Here is a 15,112-nt window from a genome sequence, read left to right on the forward strand (position 1 = left end):
CACAACATTACAGTATGAAAAACATTAATTTTGAGATTTGCACTTAACAGTATTATAAAAGTGTTTTTGAACATTACTTTAAGTGAGTGTTACATGACAGCAAAGGTAATTTAAATGTAAAAAATGCCAGCTAAATATTCAATTTCGACAGATAAATGAATAAAATCTAATGTATCATGCATCCTGATAGTTGTACCTGCATTACTCTTAACACCATTGACCAATCCTCTTCCTGGGTTGTATATGTCACCCCTGGATCCCTGTGTCTCAGACATTTTGGACAAGCGTAAAGTCTTCTCTGAATCTTTTCTTTTAAGAGCATGAGGTGAGGAGTCTTTGGATGTCTGCTTCACAGGGGTAGTAGATCTCCTGCCTTTTGCATCTCCTTTACGTGACGGCGATGCAGATTTTCCCAGTGTCTTCCTCAAGCCTCTAGTTTTGAGGTCTTTCTTCACTGGGCGTTCTGTGTGGGTCTGGCCATTAAGAAGGGCCTCTGGGTCCACCATGCACACATCAGGGTGTGGTGGGTGAGGAAGAGGGTCTTTCACTGGCATGGGAGGGGGATCATGACTCCTCGGGGAGGAGGAATGATGGCTTCCTCCACTGCTGCCAGCTGCAGACATTTTGTCTACTGGTAGATGTTCTGCATCTTCATCAGAGTCAAGGTTTCCTTCTGCTGTAATTGATGGACATTCTTCAGTCTCTGGAGGAACATCTGAGTCAGACTGAGATGGGAGTGACTCGCTCAAAGATGTAGGAGGAGTTTCCTCCCCTGCTAGCATAATGCCGTGCCCTGTTGCTGTACTGCTCGGGATGCTGTGCGATCCCTCCTTGCTTTCCTCTTGGCGACTGTGGGGATGACTATGCTGCTGCTTGTGGGATCTCCTTTTGACAGAGTGCTGCTCACGCTCATCATCTCTTGAATGATCACTTCTGGCATCTTCCTCTTCCTCCTCACTTGATAACCCATGTGGGCTTGGATTAATAAAGGACGGCGAGATATCTCCTTTACGGTGTTTGAAAAGCGAAGGTGAATGGGAGGATGTGGCCTCCATACTGAGATCAGAGGGTCGAGTAAATCCTTCATCTGACTTCTTGGAGACCTCAGGGTAACAAGCCTGTGCTCCTGATGGTGGAGTTGGTGGATGTTCTTTTGAATCATACTTCACTTTCTCCTCTTCAGCCCCCTCTTCCTCCTCTATACCTTCATAAACATCTTCCACATAGCCAGGCGGAGCCTTTAGACATTCAACATCTTCATGCTGCATTGTGGACGCAAGGGTTTTTTCCTTACATTCCTTTTCTACAAACATTTCAGTTTGTTCTACCTCTTTCTTTACTTTTGACTCTTCAGGTTTCCCTTCACTTTCGCTCTTTTGCTCTGACTTCTTGCCACAATCTAGGATCTCTCCCATCTTTTCTGACCTCACTTCAACCTCCTTTTCAGAATGTATCTGTTCTTCCTCCATTGCTTTATGTTTTACTTCTTTCTCATCTGTCTTACTCTTCTCTTCATATTCCATCTTGCTCACTTTTGCTTCTTCAATTTCAACCCTTTCCTGTACTTTCTCAGCCAAGTCCTTAATTTCCTCAGACTTCTCTGCCCCTTCTTGCTTCATATATTGTTCACTTAATGTGCTAGTACTGAGAGTCCCACAAGCTGTGACTGGCACCTTCTGAGAACTTGTAATCTCTGTTGGTCCATCTGTGCTGTGCAGATCAAATGAATGTAATGTTGTGGTTGAGGGTTTTACATTAGTATCTTGCTCTGGTACAGACGCTGTGCTTAATTTTTCAGAAGCTGAAGATCTTTCACACTCAATTCTGCATGGCAAGGTTCCTTCCTCAAAATTGCTTTTGTTATCCTCAGGCTCATCATCAGAGGATTTTTCTTGTGAGTGTTTGTCTGCAGAGTCAGCCTTTGCCAAAGGTACAATGTCGAACTTGAGGGATGTGGAAGATGCCAGCTCAGTTGGGTGAGTTGTATGCTCAGAAGTTGCTGATTCTGGCAGTTTTGAAGAATGTGTTTCTGCTACATGTTTAGGATCAGAGACTAGATCCCTGTCAGATTTAATGCTCGACATATCCTCCTCTGACTTTTCCTCTGCCGATGATGTTTGATCCTGAAGAAACGATTTGGATTCCTCCAGGGGACTTAGAGGAGAAAACCTGGCAAGACTGGATATTGACTCAGCTGTTGTTGTAGCAGGTGTCATTCGATCTGAGACTTCCATATATTCATCTTTTTTTAAACAAGGCAAATCCATAACGGGTGACTCTTCCTCTTTCAGGGATGAGTACTCAAATGATATACTGTCTCCATCTGACCTTAGTTGGACACTAGGAATAGTAATCTGTGGTTCTAGCCCTTCTCCAAGGTGTTGACCAGTTGAATATGAGGCAGAGGTTGAAGAAGAGCAACTAAAGGATGAAGATGATGAGTAAGTTGTATCAGACATGGCTGCTTGAGCAACAGCTAGGGATTCAGACACTTCATACTTTTTATCAGAAGTTTTCTGTGGTTCATGTTTGTCATCGCTGGATTTGGGTATGTCAGATATGACTGAACTAGTATCTTCTTTCTTGGACTGTTCACGCTCCTTGCTGATTACATCATGATGCTCTCCATGTACTGATGATGGCTTTGCTGTGGGGGATATTTTTTCTGTGTATGAGTCACCAACCATGTCTGTCTGTAGAACTTTTGCAGTTGCTCCAAAAGCTAAGGAACCAGTAGTGTCTTCTTGTTTTGTTTCGAGTGGTTTAGATGTAGTCGTGGTATCAAATGCTGCTTTAGACTCTTTCTCAGACATCTCTCTGGCACCCTTTTCAACATCCAAGTCACTTGCATTTTCCTCATCCTCTTCCTCATCCTCATAGTCATCCTCTTCTTCTGCAAATATTTTTTGGCTTCTGACCAAGCATTCCTCTGTCTCTGCACTCACAATCAATGTCTTGCTGGAAAGAGAATCTGTTTTGCCAGTGCTCTCAACTGCAAGAACATTGTCATCAACTTTCATAGACTGCCCTGAAGAACCAGGAGTGGCGGTGCTGGGATCTTCAGCCGATAACCTGGCAGGAAGCATGTCCTTTTCAGGTGGTGAGTACCGACCAGAAGAAAATGTGTCACCTTTGCTTTCAGCTGAATCCAGTTTGTTTTTATCTTTGTTACCATGACTTGATATTGGACTCTCCATTTTGTTCTCATCGTAGGCAGATGTTGATGAAGTTGTTTGACTCTGAAGACTTTGATCTTCTGATGATGTGAGAGGGCCTTGTGGAGGGGAAGCTTCAGTCACGTGGGTTTTGGTCTTGTCCAAGTCCTCTGATTGAGACGTTGCCAATATTTCATCTGTTTTATGGTCTTTCTCTTGCATATCAGGTTTTGAAAGGCAGGAAGCAGATGTACATGGTTCTTTATCCAACAATTTAACATGACTCTCATCATCTTTTCCTTGAGGAGGAAAATGTGTGACCTCTTTCTCCTTCTCCTTCTCCTTTTCTTCTCTCTCCAATTTCTCTGATTTGTCTTGCAAATCACTAGAGGCAAATGAGCTTGAACCTGCTACCGAAATGGCTTTGCTGTCATATTTAAAACTATTGTCAACAAAAAGATCTGGTCTCTCTGGTCTCTCTTCTCTAACCGATTCTTCCTCTTGGTATCGCTCCTTATTGTCTTGCTCTGAGTAGGCACTGTGGCTGCTGTGAATACTTGAAGTCTGGTAATCAACCTTGCTAAAAGACACTGGCTCATCATCCCTTTGTTCCTCTTCTGAACAAGTAGCTCCAAGCAACGAGGCCTGACTTTTTCTATTGCCATCTAAATCTCTATCCAGACTAGGGTACTGGTCCTCTTCCTCTCTTTCTCGCTCAGTGTCTTTTGAAATGGGCTTTTCATAAGGCTCATATTTAGAAGCTTCATAGCTTTCTTTTTCCACTTCATACATCATCTTGTCATCAGATTTTATTCTCTCACTATCAGGCTTTTCAGCACATTTCTCATCAGCGCTGTCCGTCTTTTGAAAATCAGAATGTGACTCTAACCCTGGAGAGGCAGCTTCTCGTTCTCCTTCCCTTTCCCTCTCATCCTCCTTCTGAAGTTTTGTGGCTTCCTTTTCAGAGATCAATGTTTGATGTTGACTATCCTCAACACTGCCTTGATTGTCGAAGCTAGGCAATGTGATACTCATTGGTTTGCTCTCAGTAAGAGTCTCTGTGACCGTTTTTTTACTTGTTTCTGCAGTAGGTGAAAGTGATGTTGTATCAACCTTGCACTCCTCTGGTTTAGTTGATGAGCCACTTGAATCTCTAGTCAACTCTTTCTCTTCTAAATGGGCCACAATTTCCTCTTTTTTCATACTTGTCTCAGGTGGTTGTGCAGAACTGCTTGCCTTTGGTTCCTCTAAATTCCATGGTTCCACTGATAATGGTCTTGAACCAGCACCTCCCATACAAACAGCATCTCCTTCATCCTCCTCGGTACTTTCATCTTCATCTGAAAATTTGGTTGGAAATGTAGTTTCAAAGGTTGTCTTGATGTCTTTTGTTTTGTCTACAGTTGAGGTTTCTTCAATGCATTTTTCTTTATAATCTAAGTTTAATTTGAATCCAATGTCTGATGAAAGAAATGTATGTGTTTCATGTAATGATGCGTCTTGTTTGATATCTTCTTTAGGTTCATCTTTCAATTCCAATTTCTCTTTACAGGTCAGATCTGAGGTCTCAAACATTTGTTCTGAAGATTTATCCAGAGATTTCTGTTTGGCTCCCAAGTCAATTTTTGTGTCTAATTCATCGGACACCAATTTTGACACATCTTCTTTCATGAGTTGCTCCTCAGACTCTTTGCTAACCTTTGAATCAACTGTTTTATCTTCTACAATGGGAAGGTCTACAGTACCGTGTTCTGATTTTGTGTCTGATGGTGCATCTGTCGCCATACTTGTTTGAGATACTTCAGTTACGGTATCTTCTGTGTGTTTTTCTTCATACTGTTGGTCCTTCTTAGCACCCATATCGGTACTATCAGATAGTGATTGATCCGTAGATATCTGAAGCTGAGTATGCTCCACATACTTATCTTTAGATTCATATGGTTTTGAGGATATGTCTTCAAACTCAACTGGTTGTTCAGATTTGACAAATATGCCTTTGCTTATTTCATCCTCTTTAGCTTGCAAAACTTCTTTCTCTGATTCTCTTATTGCCTGGGAGTCGCTCTTCACTACAGATTCAAAATCAGATTTAGAGATGGTAAGCTTATCTTCTTTTTCATAAGTCTGACATTCTGTAGGTTCTTCGTCCATTTTGAGAGTTAGCTTCACAACCTCTTTGTTTTTGCAATCCTGTTCATCTTTAGCAGACAAATCTAATTTCTCAGATTCAGACAGCAAGACTTGACCTTGGATCATTGCTGGTTCATCTTTAGATTCTTGGTCTAATATTAGTGAGGAATCCATTTTGTCTGAAATGGATATTTGTGTTTTGGATTTAGTGTCTTCTACAGTTTTTTCCATATCTTGGCTAGTTTGGTGCACATCATCTGTGTCCTGTGAAATGATGGTATGTGAAATTTGAGGCTCTTTTTTGGAGGATACATCTGCTTTTTCTAAATGTTGTGTGGTTTGAGTTTCTTTCAATAGTTTCTCCTTCAAGTCTTCATCTTGTTTACTAGTAATTTCAGTCTCACTTTGAGTTGCCCCTAATATATGAGGTTCCATCTCTTGCACAGACTTTCCTTTAGATTTTTGTTCATCTTTAGCAGACACTTCTGAATGCATCTCTATAGATTGAAAATCTGGCTTTGAGAGGGAAATTTGCTCTTGTGTCACAGATTTTACTTCCTCTTTATTTGTATCCTTAGATTCTTCATGTTCTTTGGCAGCTGAAATCTTTTTCTCATATGTCAGCCCAGCCTCACTTTTACTTTCCACCTTTTCTTCATCTTTTAAGGCAATATCTGTTTTTTCACTTAACTGTTGTATTTGAGATTTGAGGCCATCCGTGTCTTCCTTAAACAGGGCTATACAGATGAATGAGTCAGTTTCCTCTGAAGCCACATGTTCAGGTATAATATCAAGTGTCTCTGATTTCTGCTCAGAGGTCTTTTCAGGTTTAGTTGTTATATCTATCTCTACAGTGTCCTGTGTCTCTATATGAGATGTTGATGTTTCTGCTTTGATGTCTGGGCTTTCTAAAAACTGACCAGATGCATCAGTCAGATCTTTCTCTTTGGATTCTTTTACCAAGTTAGAAGAAATTTGGTCTTTCTCTGATTGAATTTCTTGTTTCTCCTGTTTCTCTATCTCTGACCTTTCCAGAACAGCTGGGGAACTTTTATCTTGAAACTCTTCTTCATTCGCATTTTTCATATCATAATCCTCTTTAGGCGGCAATGCTGCCTTTTCAGGTAAGGCAACATCTGTTTTTTCACTTAACTGTTGTATTTGAGATTTGAGGCCATCCGTGTCTTCCTTAAACAGGGCTATACAGATAAATGAATCAGTTTCCTCTGAAGCCACATGTTCAGGTATAATATCAAGTGACTCTGATTTCTGCTCAGAGGTCTTTTCCGGTTTAGTTGTCATATCTGTCTCTACAGTGTCCTGTGTCTCTGTATGAGATGTTGATGTTTCTGCTTTGATGTCTGGGCTTTCTAAAAACTGACCAGATGCATCAGTCAGATCTTTCTCTTTGGATTCTTTTACCAAGTTAGAAGAAATTTGGTCTTTCTCTGATTGAGTTTCTTGTTTCTCCTGTTTCTCTATCTCCGACCTTTCCAGAACTGCTGGAGAACTCTTATCTTGAAACTCTTCTTCATTCACATTTTTCTTATCAAAATCCTCTTTAGGCGGCAATGCTGCCTTTTCAGGTTCTGATATTACATCACCTTTATCTGCCTCTGCATACTTTAATAATTGGTCTTTCTTCTTATGCTTTTCTTCAGCATCATCTCTCTCACCATCCTTTTCCTTCTCCTTCTCTCTTTTCTCTTCTTTGTCTGTGGATGATTTTAAATCAGAAGTTTCTTCAACGTCATGATCATCAGATAACTTGCTATCTTTATCCTCAAGAATTACAGCCTTACTGCTCTCTTTTAAGTCCTCTTGAACTTCGCCCTTCTTTTCAACACTTGGATCAGGCATTACCTTTGTATCACTAATTTCTTTTGATGGTAGAATTGATATACTTTCTTTTTTAGCTAAGAAGTCCTCAACATGTGGAGATGGTGCAGAGGTTGCTTCCTGGATTATCTTTTTTTCTTCCTCCGCTGCTTGAGGTATTTCCTTCTCATCTAAAATGTCAGATTTTTGTTTCTCACTCTCCTTTTCAAATTTAATTTCAGTGGGGCTAAGTGGCACTCCTTGTTCTTGAAGGGTCTCTTTAAGGAGCATTTTATCTTTCCTTTCCACAGGTGACATTCTGAAGGGAGAGTGAGATGCACTAGGTGGTCCAGAATGTGTAGGAGTAGCCATTTTCACAGTGCTGTCATCAGGGCTAATACACCGGTCTTCCACCTCTGGAAAAACACTAGCTTCAGAAACAGGAAGCTTAGAATCACTGTGCAATGGGGTAGAGAGAATTGTTTGTACTTCAAAAGAGGAATCCTCCCTTGGAGGTGACACTGATGCCTTCTCCATCTCAGGAGGTGAGAATTTTTCATCAGATGAAGTATCAGGAACTAAAGGCACAAGACTTTTGGGTTTGTCCATTTCTTTCTCCTTGTGTTCAAGTTTATCAGGTGAGGCATATCCTTCTTGTAACTTTCCAAGTGAAATGTCAACATTTGGTGTTTGATCTTCATATTCATCCTCCTCTTCATCATCGTAATGAGCAGCCAACTCAATTCCCTCGGTTTTACCTTCTAAGGGAAGTGGAGGAGATTCATCAGAGGGAGATGATTTGAAGCACTTGTCCTCCTCTAAGGAGGATGTTGGTGAGATGGTTCCAGCGGAATGTAGGTACTCTTTTTCTTGGGTGGCCTCAGTCTGAGTAACCGGTTGAACGGTGTCCAAGACCAGGGAGCTTTTTCCAGTGTCTTCAGTCTGAGGTGCTGTGACTGATGCCACTGACTGATCTTCCGCAACGGAAGTGGGTAAAGAAGACAGTTTGTCATACTCTGTTATGGATGTTGCTGAAGAAACATGTTCCTCTTCAGCTAATGGAGCTGCAAGTATGCTGGTGTAGATGGAAATAGCTGGCTCCTGTGCACCCATCAATACTTTGCCTGTCCCATTGCCCATTGCAGCTGCTTGTATTTCTCTCATTCCAGGGATGGCATCAAAGGAGCCTGGTTGGTCTGGGACAGAGACATCATAGCTACCAACCTCATATTGAAGGTGTGGTATCCTGTCCTCTGCTTCTTCGTGGATCTCCTCATCTGAGATGGTTTGCTCAGTCTCAGAGTAACCTGGTATGGTTTCATCCTGGATATATGATAAGTTTTCTGCTGCAGCAGCTCCTTGGGCTGTAGAGGTAATGCCAGCTGTGACACCTCCAACATTTGACAAGTATGCATCCTCTTCTTCCTTGATTTTCTCAGCAGAGAGATCTTTTATTTCTTCATCTGCAATGGCATCCAAATCCTCTGCCTCCTCTAACTCAGCTTTTTCAATAACATCCTCTTCTTCAAGCTGCTCCTCTTCGATGTCAATCTTTTTTACCTCTGCTTGTTTTTGCTTCTCCATTTCCTCAACTTCATGTTTTCTGTCCACTCCCTCCAAGTCTTTGGATTCCTTTGCTCCCTCTTCGTCCTCTTCATCTCCTATTCCCATGTCTTCCTCCTCCTCCTCCTCCTCCTCCTCTGTCTTCTTTACAGGCTTTATCTCAACCTCCTCCTCATCTTCATCTTCAATTGCAGCACCCTCATCCTCAAATTTCTCTAATTCTGATGTTTGGGACTCATCCTGTTGTTCTTTTACTTCTGCTGATGGCACTTCTTCGATTTCTGCTGATAGGGCTACTTCTTTCTCTGTAGTTTTCTGTTCCACAATATCGGTTTCTGTAACATGATCTTGTTCTTGTTCCTCAGCAGCATTTGAAGTTTCATCGTCTCTTTCACCTGGTAATCTGGAGACAGTAAGGGCACTTTTAGGGGCTTCAGAGTGATCTGTCGCTTCAGTAGGTCTCATTTTATCAAAGTCTTTTGTTAAATCTTTAAGAGTAGATGGAGAAAATATAGCTTCTCCTGTCCCATTCTCCTGTTTATCATGCTTGATCTTCTCAGCCACTGGTTCTGCCTCAATCTCTGCACGCTCTGCCTTGGCAGTTGTAGGTTTGCTCTTTGTTGTTTTGGATTTACCTTGAGTTTTGGCCTTGTGGAGGGTCTTTCTGACCTCTGGTGTGAAAGGTTTCAGGTCAGGTTTAGTAATTTTCCTCAGCTCGGGTTTTGAAGTGTCCTTGGCTTTAAACTTTTTCTCATCTTTTTTCAAACCATCATCTTTTTTAATTTCACGTTTTTCTTTCTTAACTTCCCTCTTTTCTTTGTCTTTCTTTTCATCCATTTTGGACAACCTTTCCTTTGGGTGTTTTTTCAGTGATTTCTCCTTCAATAACTTTTTCTTTTCTGTCACTTCTGTTTTCGGTTTCAATGGCTTGGTGTGCTTCTTTTCTTCTTTTTTCTCAATCTTGTTCTCTTTGACAGAGTCACTCTTCGTTTCGATTATGGATGCATCCTCATGCTCGTCGGTTTCTTTCTTAGGCTTAGTTGGTGCATGAGTCTTGGGAGATGATTTGAGACTTTCTTTGCTGTCAGTTCTTTGCTTTAGCTTTGTTTGTTTTACAGCTGAAGGTGAAACAGCAGAATTGATGTCTTTTTGTGTGGCTACTGGATACCGCAAGAAATCAAGGTGCTTCAACTTTTCAAGCCCTTCAAGGATTTTGTTCTGAGGTGCATTTCCAGGGAATAAAACCCTTACGATTTTCTCTGAGGGGTTGGCAGGAAGCCATACGACGAGAGCAGCAATAGATGTCAAATAAGGTACAGATATTTCTCCCTCTTTTCCATTGGGAAGCACTATCCCTGTCTTGGCCTTACTGTTACCTGCCCACTTCTGCATGAGGAACTGCATTTCCTTACTGTCTTTCACAGGGTTCAGGACAAACATGTCCAACCTGCCCACACCCATCTTGTGAAAAAGTGTAATTGGCTCAATGGTATTACTAACCACTCGAAAAAGAGGCTCAGACTTAATTCCCAGCTTGCTGAGGTATTGCAATGTAAGAGAGGCTTCCTCAATACTTCGCTTAACTTTCAAATTCGATTCTGATGTGCGAAGCTTCTCAGGTACATTGAAGAATACGACTCCGATCTCTGGCGATATCAGGTTCTTCATCCAATCACTGTAGGTGGTTGAGCCTTGAGACTGCTCTTCCTCCTGCTCTGCAACCTTCCTTTGAAGGAGTCCATTGATCCCAGGAAGATTATCAGCACCAATATGGGTGAGAAGGATAGAATCAATACGATCTAAATGTCTGACAAGCTTCCAAAAGCATGACCTTCTGTCAGAGCCACCATCAATCAGAATGTTAAAACCATTGACAGCAAAAAGCGCAGAATCCCCCCGTCCACCAGGAAAGATGTAGCAGCAAGGCTTTGAGAGCTTTAAGAATCCTCCAGACGTTGGAGGCTCAAGAAGGTCAAATGGGGACGGTACATCCACAGTCTCAGATATATATTCGGTAAACTCAGTGACCCCCTCCATCTTAGGGAGTATGGGCTCTGGATTTAGCCTATAATTCAGCAACTCCTTAATGTGTTGCTGTTGTCCCAGAGAGTTCCAGCCTGCCTCACCACGACAAGACACAGTCAGTGATCCCCGCTGTCCAGAGCTGGCTTTAACCAGCAAATTACTGACCTACATGAGGAAAACAAGTAAAAAATGAGTGAAGATATATTGTGCTTTATCAATTTGAATACAATTATATTATCTAAACTTACTCCAGGATCAGCAAACACATGTGAGAAGGTTTGATGACTGAGCACTCCGGTTTGGAGAACCAGGTCACCTTGGTCAGAGCTCTGCCCACTCAGGACCAGTAGTTTATGCACAGCTGGGTCAGATATAAGACAATGGATCTAGGACATATTAAGAGACAGAGAGGGCATTTAAAACACATTAGTGTATTAGAGTCAGTCTGTTTGTAGCAAGGTTGTGCTTAAACAAGGTTATTAAGTCCAACATCAAACCTATTCATCAATCTTTATTAGAAACATACAGCACCTTGTCCAACAGAGATTTTCTTTAAATAACTTACCTCAGAGATAACAGTATCTTCTGATGGGTTTACTAATACAACCGTCTCAAGAACATCACTTTTGTGGTGCAGAGTCCTTTGTCCTGGAAGAAAGAAATATGTTTTTTCTTATTTATATTCAGATATTAAGTTACACATTTCTATTGTGACTAGTCTCGATAGCTGCATTTCCACCACAGGAACTTTCCCCAGGAACTAGGGACATTGGGGTGGTACTCTGTGTGTTTCGACAGAAGGGACCAGGGTCTAAATGAAGTTCCTGGAAAAATGTCCCCCACAGAAAGTCACTGCTCACGAGGTGGTACTTAAAAAAAAACTAAAAACAGGAACTTTCGGGGGTGGGCCTTAGGTGCTGAACATGGTGATTGGTTGAGTTCACACAGCATTTTGATTGGTTGATGCCATGCAGCATTTTATTTCAACCACCATTTTTAAAAGTCTGTTGCAGTGCGTGCAGTAAGAGTTGTTTGCTATTCTAATCAACAATGGAGTTTAAAAAATATGACCGATGGATTGACAACGAGGTTCAGGCTTTATTAAGCTTAGATGCCGAGGATGAAATCCAGCGGGAACTGAAAAGTCGCGCGCAGTGACCGCAGTCCTACGACACCGGATTAATTTGCCTAATATTTGTAAGGAAGGAAGCCGCACAAAATTATCGCAAGGGAAATTCCTTCACCGCGACAGCCCAACTATATAATGATATACATTTTTATAATTTCATCAAAGCTGCACTTTTCTCTTTTATTCTGTTCATTTACTGTCCAAATGAACTGATTCAACTTAATGAATCACACTTTAGGATGAATCAATTCACTAGATTGAATCTAACTTTAGATCAATTTAGGTTACTTGTTACTGGGAAAGTGTAACCAAAACTGTATGCCAGTATTCTGAAAAAAGGGAAACAGACTCATCTAAATGATATGGGAAACGTATTTGGGAAAGCGCTAAATGCTTTTTTATAACTGAAATGCAGCAGCCAGAGCTGAATCCTCCAAATGCATGTCCCGTAACAAGGCATTGATTTGTTCATTTGAAAGTCAATGATAGCAGCCATATGATTGATTGATGTTAATCAAAATGAATGTCCCTGAAAGGCATAGCTATCACTCAAATCAGTCTTCATTGATTTAGAAAAGGACTCCAAGGTGTACAGTATAGCATGACCACAGCTAGTGCAATGCATTTCAAGGACAGTCCTGCAAGAGTCCTGTTAATGAGACATCATGGATGTTTGGATTACAGTCAGAAGTAAGGGGTTTAGGGTTTTAAGTGTATGTTACGATAAGAGGATATCCATGTGAAGCTAATAGGGAGAAATCACAAATGCAACATTAGTCTTTACATCGTCTGAAGAGTCCAGTCCAAACAAATTTATCCTGTGTTTTCAGTTGTGTAAAGAGGGTTATAAGAGCAGGGTGTATGGAGGAATTAGAGGGATAATCAAAGAGCTGCTGAACGCAGCACGACTGGGGTTTGGACCAAGCTGGCCTAAGCCCAGTATTGCTTCTATGAGCCAGATGGTGTGGGATGGAAGTACAGAAGTGAAAGTACAACATATGTGAAGACTGGTGAGGCAGATCTCACCAGGACAAACTGAATGCAAATAATACAGGCTGCCACGGAAACGACAAATTAGTAGCCCTGCTGCCCTCTGCAGAGTGACAAAGTACAAATAAACAAGAAAGGTATGAAAGTCTCGGCACTGCAATGTCTCCCGATTGGCACAATGCCCAAAGCAACATGGGTCTATTGGCTTTTTGTAATTAATACATTGCATGTTGCCCTCTTTGTTGTTGTTTGATGAAAATCTTAGGAGGAGGCAGAACTCAGATGATTAACAAATGTAGGTGATAAAAAAAATGACACTTTTTTGAACTTTTGACAATCAGAATTAGCTGAAAAAATTAGAGAAGAAAAAGGTTTCAATTTCATTTTTAAATACAAAAATATATATATATTTGTGGATGAATCTTTACAAATCTGCAATTAGAAAGAATTTTAAATGTGTATATCTGTTAAAAGTGAATTTTGTCAACTTTTAGGAGTAGGGCTTAAAAACCACAAAACTCCTTTGCCATTTCAAATAAACAGATGGTTTTGCAGAGCAGTGTGTTCAGCCAGCTTCCAGTTTCCACGACTCCCTTTGGCATTTTTCCACAGTCCCGAAAGAATGGGAAAGAATGTAGCATTAAGTCCAAGGCTAAGTTAAGGTATCCAGTGTATCTGTTAAAGTACAAGCATCTTCATAACGGCTGATTATTAATTAATGACTTGGGTTTGACTACAGAAACATCTTAATTGCATTAGCATCATAAAACAGTCATTTTATAAGATCTCAGTGTAGAGATACAGTCCTACCTCACCTGACCCGCTTGGTATAAATATCCGCTCATGAACTCTAAAAATTAGAGCACTCTGTTAAAATAAGCTCAAACAGTGCTGTGATAGAAGACAGACCAAGCATCCGCACTGCTCCAGATATTTTGCTCTAGATATGGTCACCCAAGAGATTGAGGCCTCTGGAAGTTTGGGAACAGAATCGCCTCATCCGAGCATCTAAAACAGTCACTCATGCCACCATCCTATGTGCTTTTGGGAGCAAATAACCTTCTGAACAGCACGTCTTACTGTGGTGCACTGTATTAGTGATGCTAAATCTGTTTATCCCAGTGGAACAAGCCATTTAACTCCCATTTCATGTACAGATGACACAGAGGTTAGCAATATTATGACATTTCTTTTTATTTAAAATATGACATGTACATTCATGAAGCATAAAGCACCACATGTGTTTGTTTTTATCTAACTAGCTTTTCACCACGGAGAGAATTAATGTTACTTTTAAAGGGTTTATGGTAATCCCATAAATGTGTCATCAATCCAGACTTAGTCCACACCACTGGCTGAGAGAAATATAATGGGAGACTTAAAGGCACAGTGTGTAAATTGCACAGTGCGCCGCTAGAGGTTGTTTTTTCATAAAAGCTTGATGACGCTATGAATGAGCATGGAATCATTGTCGTCTTCACCTCCACAGCCGATGCAAAACAAAACAGGACTCAGGCAGAAATCATGTTAATTGGTGAGCTAATGTTTTAAAGTGCTCCTACCTGTATTATGCTTTTTCGAATATTACCTTTCATGCAATGTGGAATGTAGCTGTCTGTCAATATAAACGATCTGCGAAGTTCTGAAGCGAAAGTGGCGATAAATAAAGTTATTGTCTCTCAAAAGACTTAAAAAAAAACTTCTTCAAAGGATGAGGATGTAAAGAGTCAGTGGTTAACATTACCACTGCGATACAACAGCAGTATAGCCTTTTGATGATTTATTCTCAAATCTATGTGAGGTCTAAATGGGATTTACAAAATGCTTATCCATTACAAATGGGACAATACCCATTTTATTTGGACCAACTTGCTCCTCAGAATCACAACCTGTAAGTATAATAATTATTGATGTATATATTTTCGGCCGGGTGTTCAAAATACATAGTTTTGTGTTTTATGTTGTGCAGGTCTCCGGCTAACTGGCTAACTCACGTTCGGCTAATCAGCTATGGACCCACTATTACCTAAAACTGAGAAACGTTAGGGTTAACATAAATGCTCAAGTCGTCCTTACGATGGAGGTTGGGGTTGAATAACTAGTTCTTCCAATGTTTCATCATCGGACTCGCGCTCGGATTGATATGGTAAAATCGACGCAGTCTTTCTGTCTTTACAGTGTGTACAATCGCTGAGCTTTAGGAAGCCTCCGGAGCTGAAATTCAGTTATGGTAATGAGCATTTCGTTTCCAACACACGCTGTAAGCGGTAACCCGATCACAACAGACTGGGCCATCTGGCCA

At 40.9% G+C, this 15,112-nt stretch overlaps 1 protein-coding gene across 3 annotated transcripts in view; it reads right to left on the minus strand.

Moving 5' to 3' along the window:
• The window catches only part of map1ab (microtubule-associated protein 1Ab), a 35,954-nt gene that overhangs the window by 1,964 nt on the left and 18,878 nt on the right, over window positions 1-15,112 (minus strand). For all 3 annotated transcript variants that reach the window (XM_084397550.1, XM_084397551.1, XM_084397552.1), the window contains 3 exons: window positions 11,257-11,339; window positions 10,940-11,077; window positions 197-10,856 (listed from right to left, as the gene is read on the minus strand). In XM_084397550.1, coding sequence (XP_084253676.1) covers window positions 197-10,856; window positions 10,940-11,077; window positions 11,257-11,339 — 10,881 coding nt within the window. The remainder of the gene's footprint in view (window positions 1-196; window positions 10,857-10,939; window positions 11,078-11,256; window positions 11,340-15,112) is intronic.

This window comes from Rutilus rutilus (assembly GCF_951802725.1).
Source record: "Rutilus rutilus genome assembly, chromosome: 23".
Taxonomy (NCBI): Eukaryota; Metazoa; Chordata; class Actinopteri; order Cypriniformes; family Leuciscidae; genus Rutilus; species Rutilus rutilus.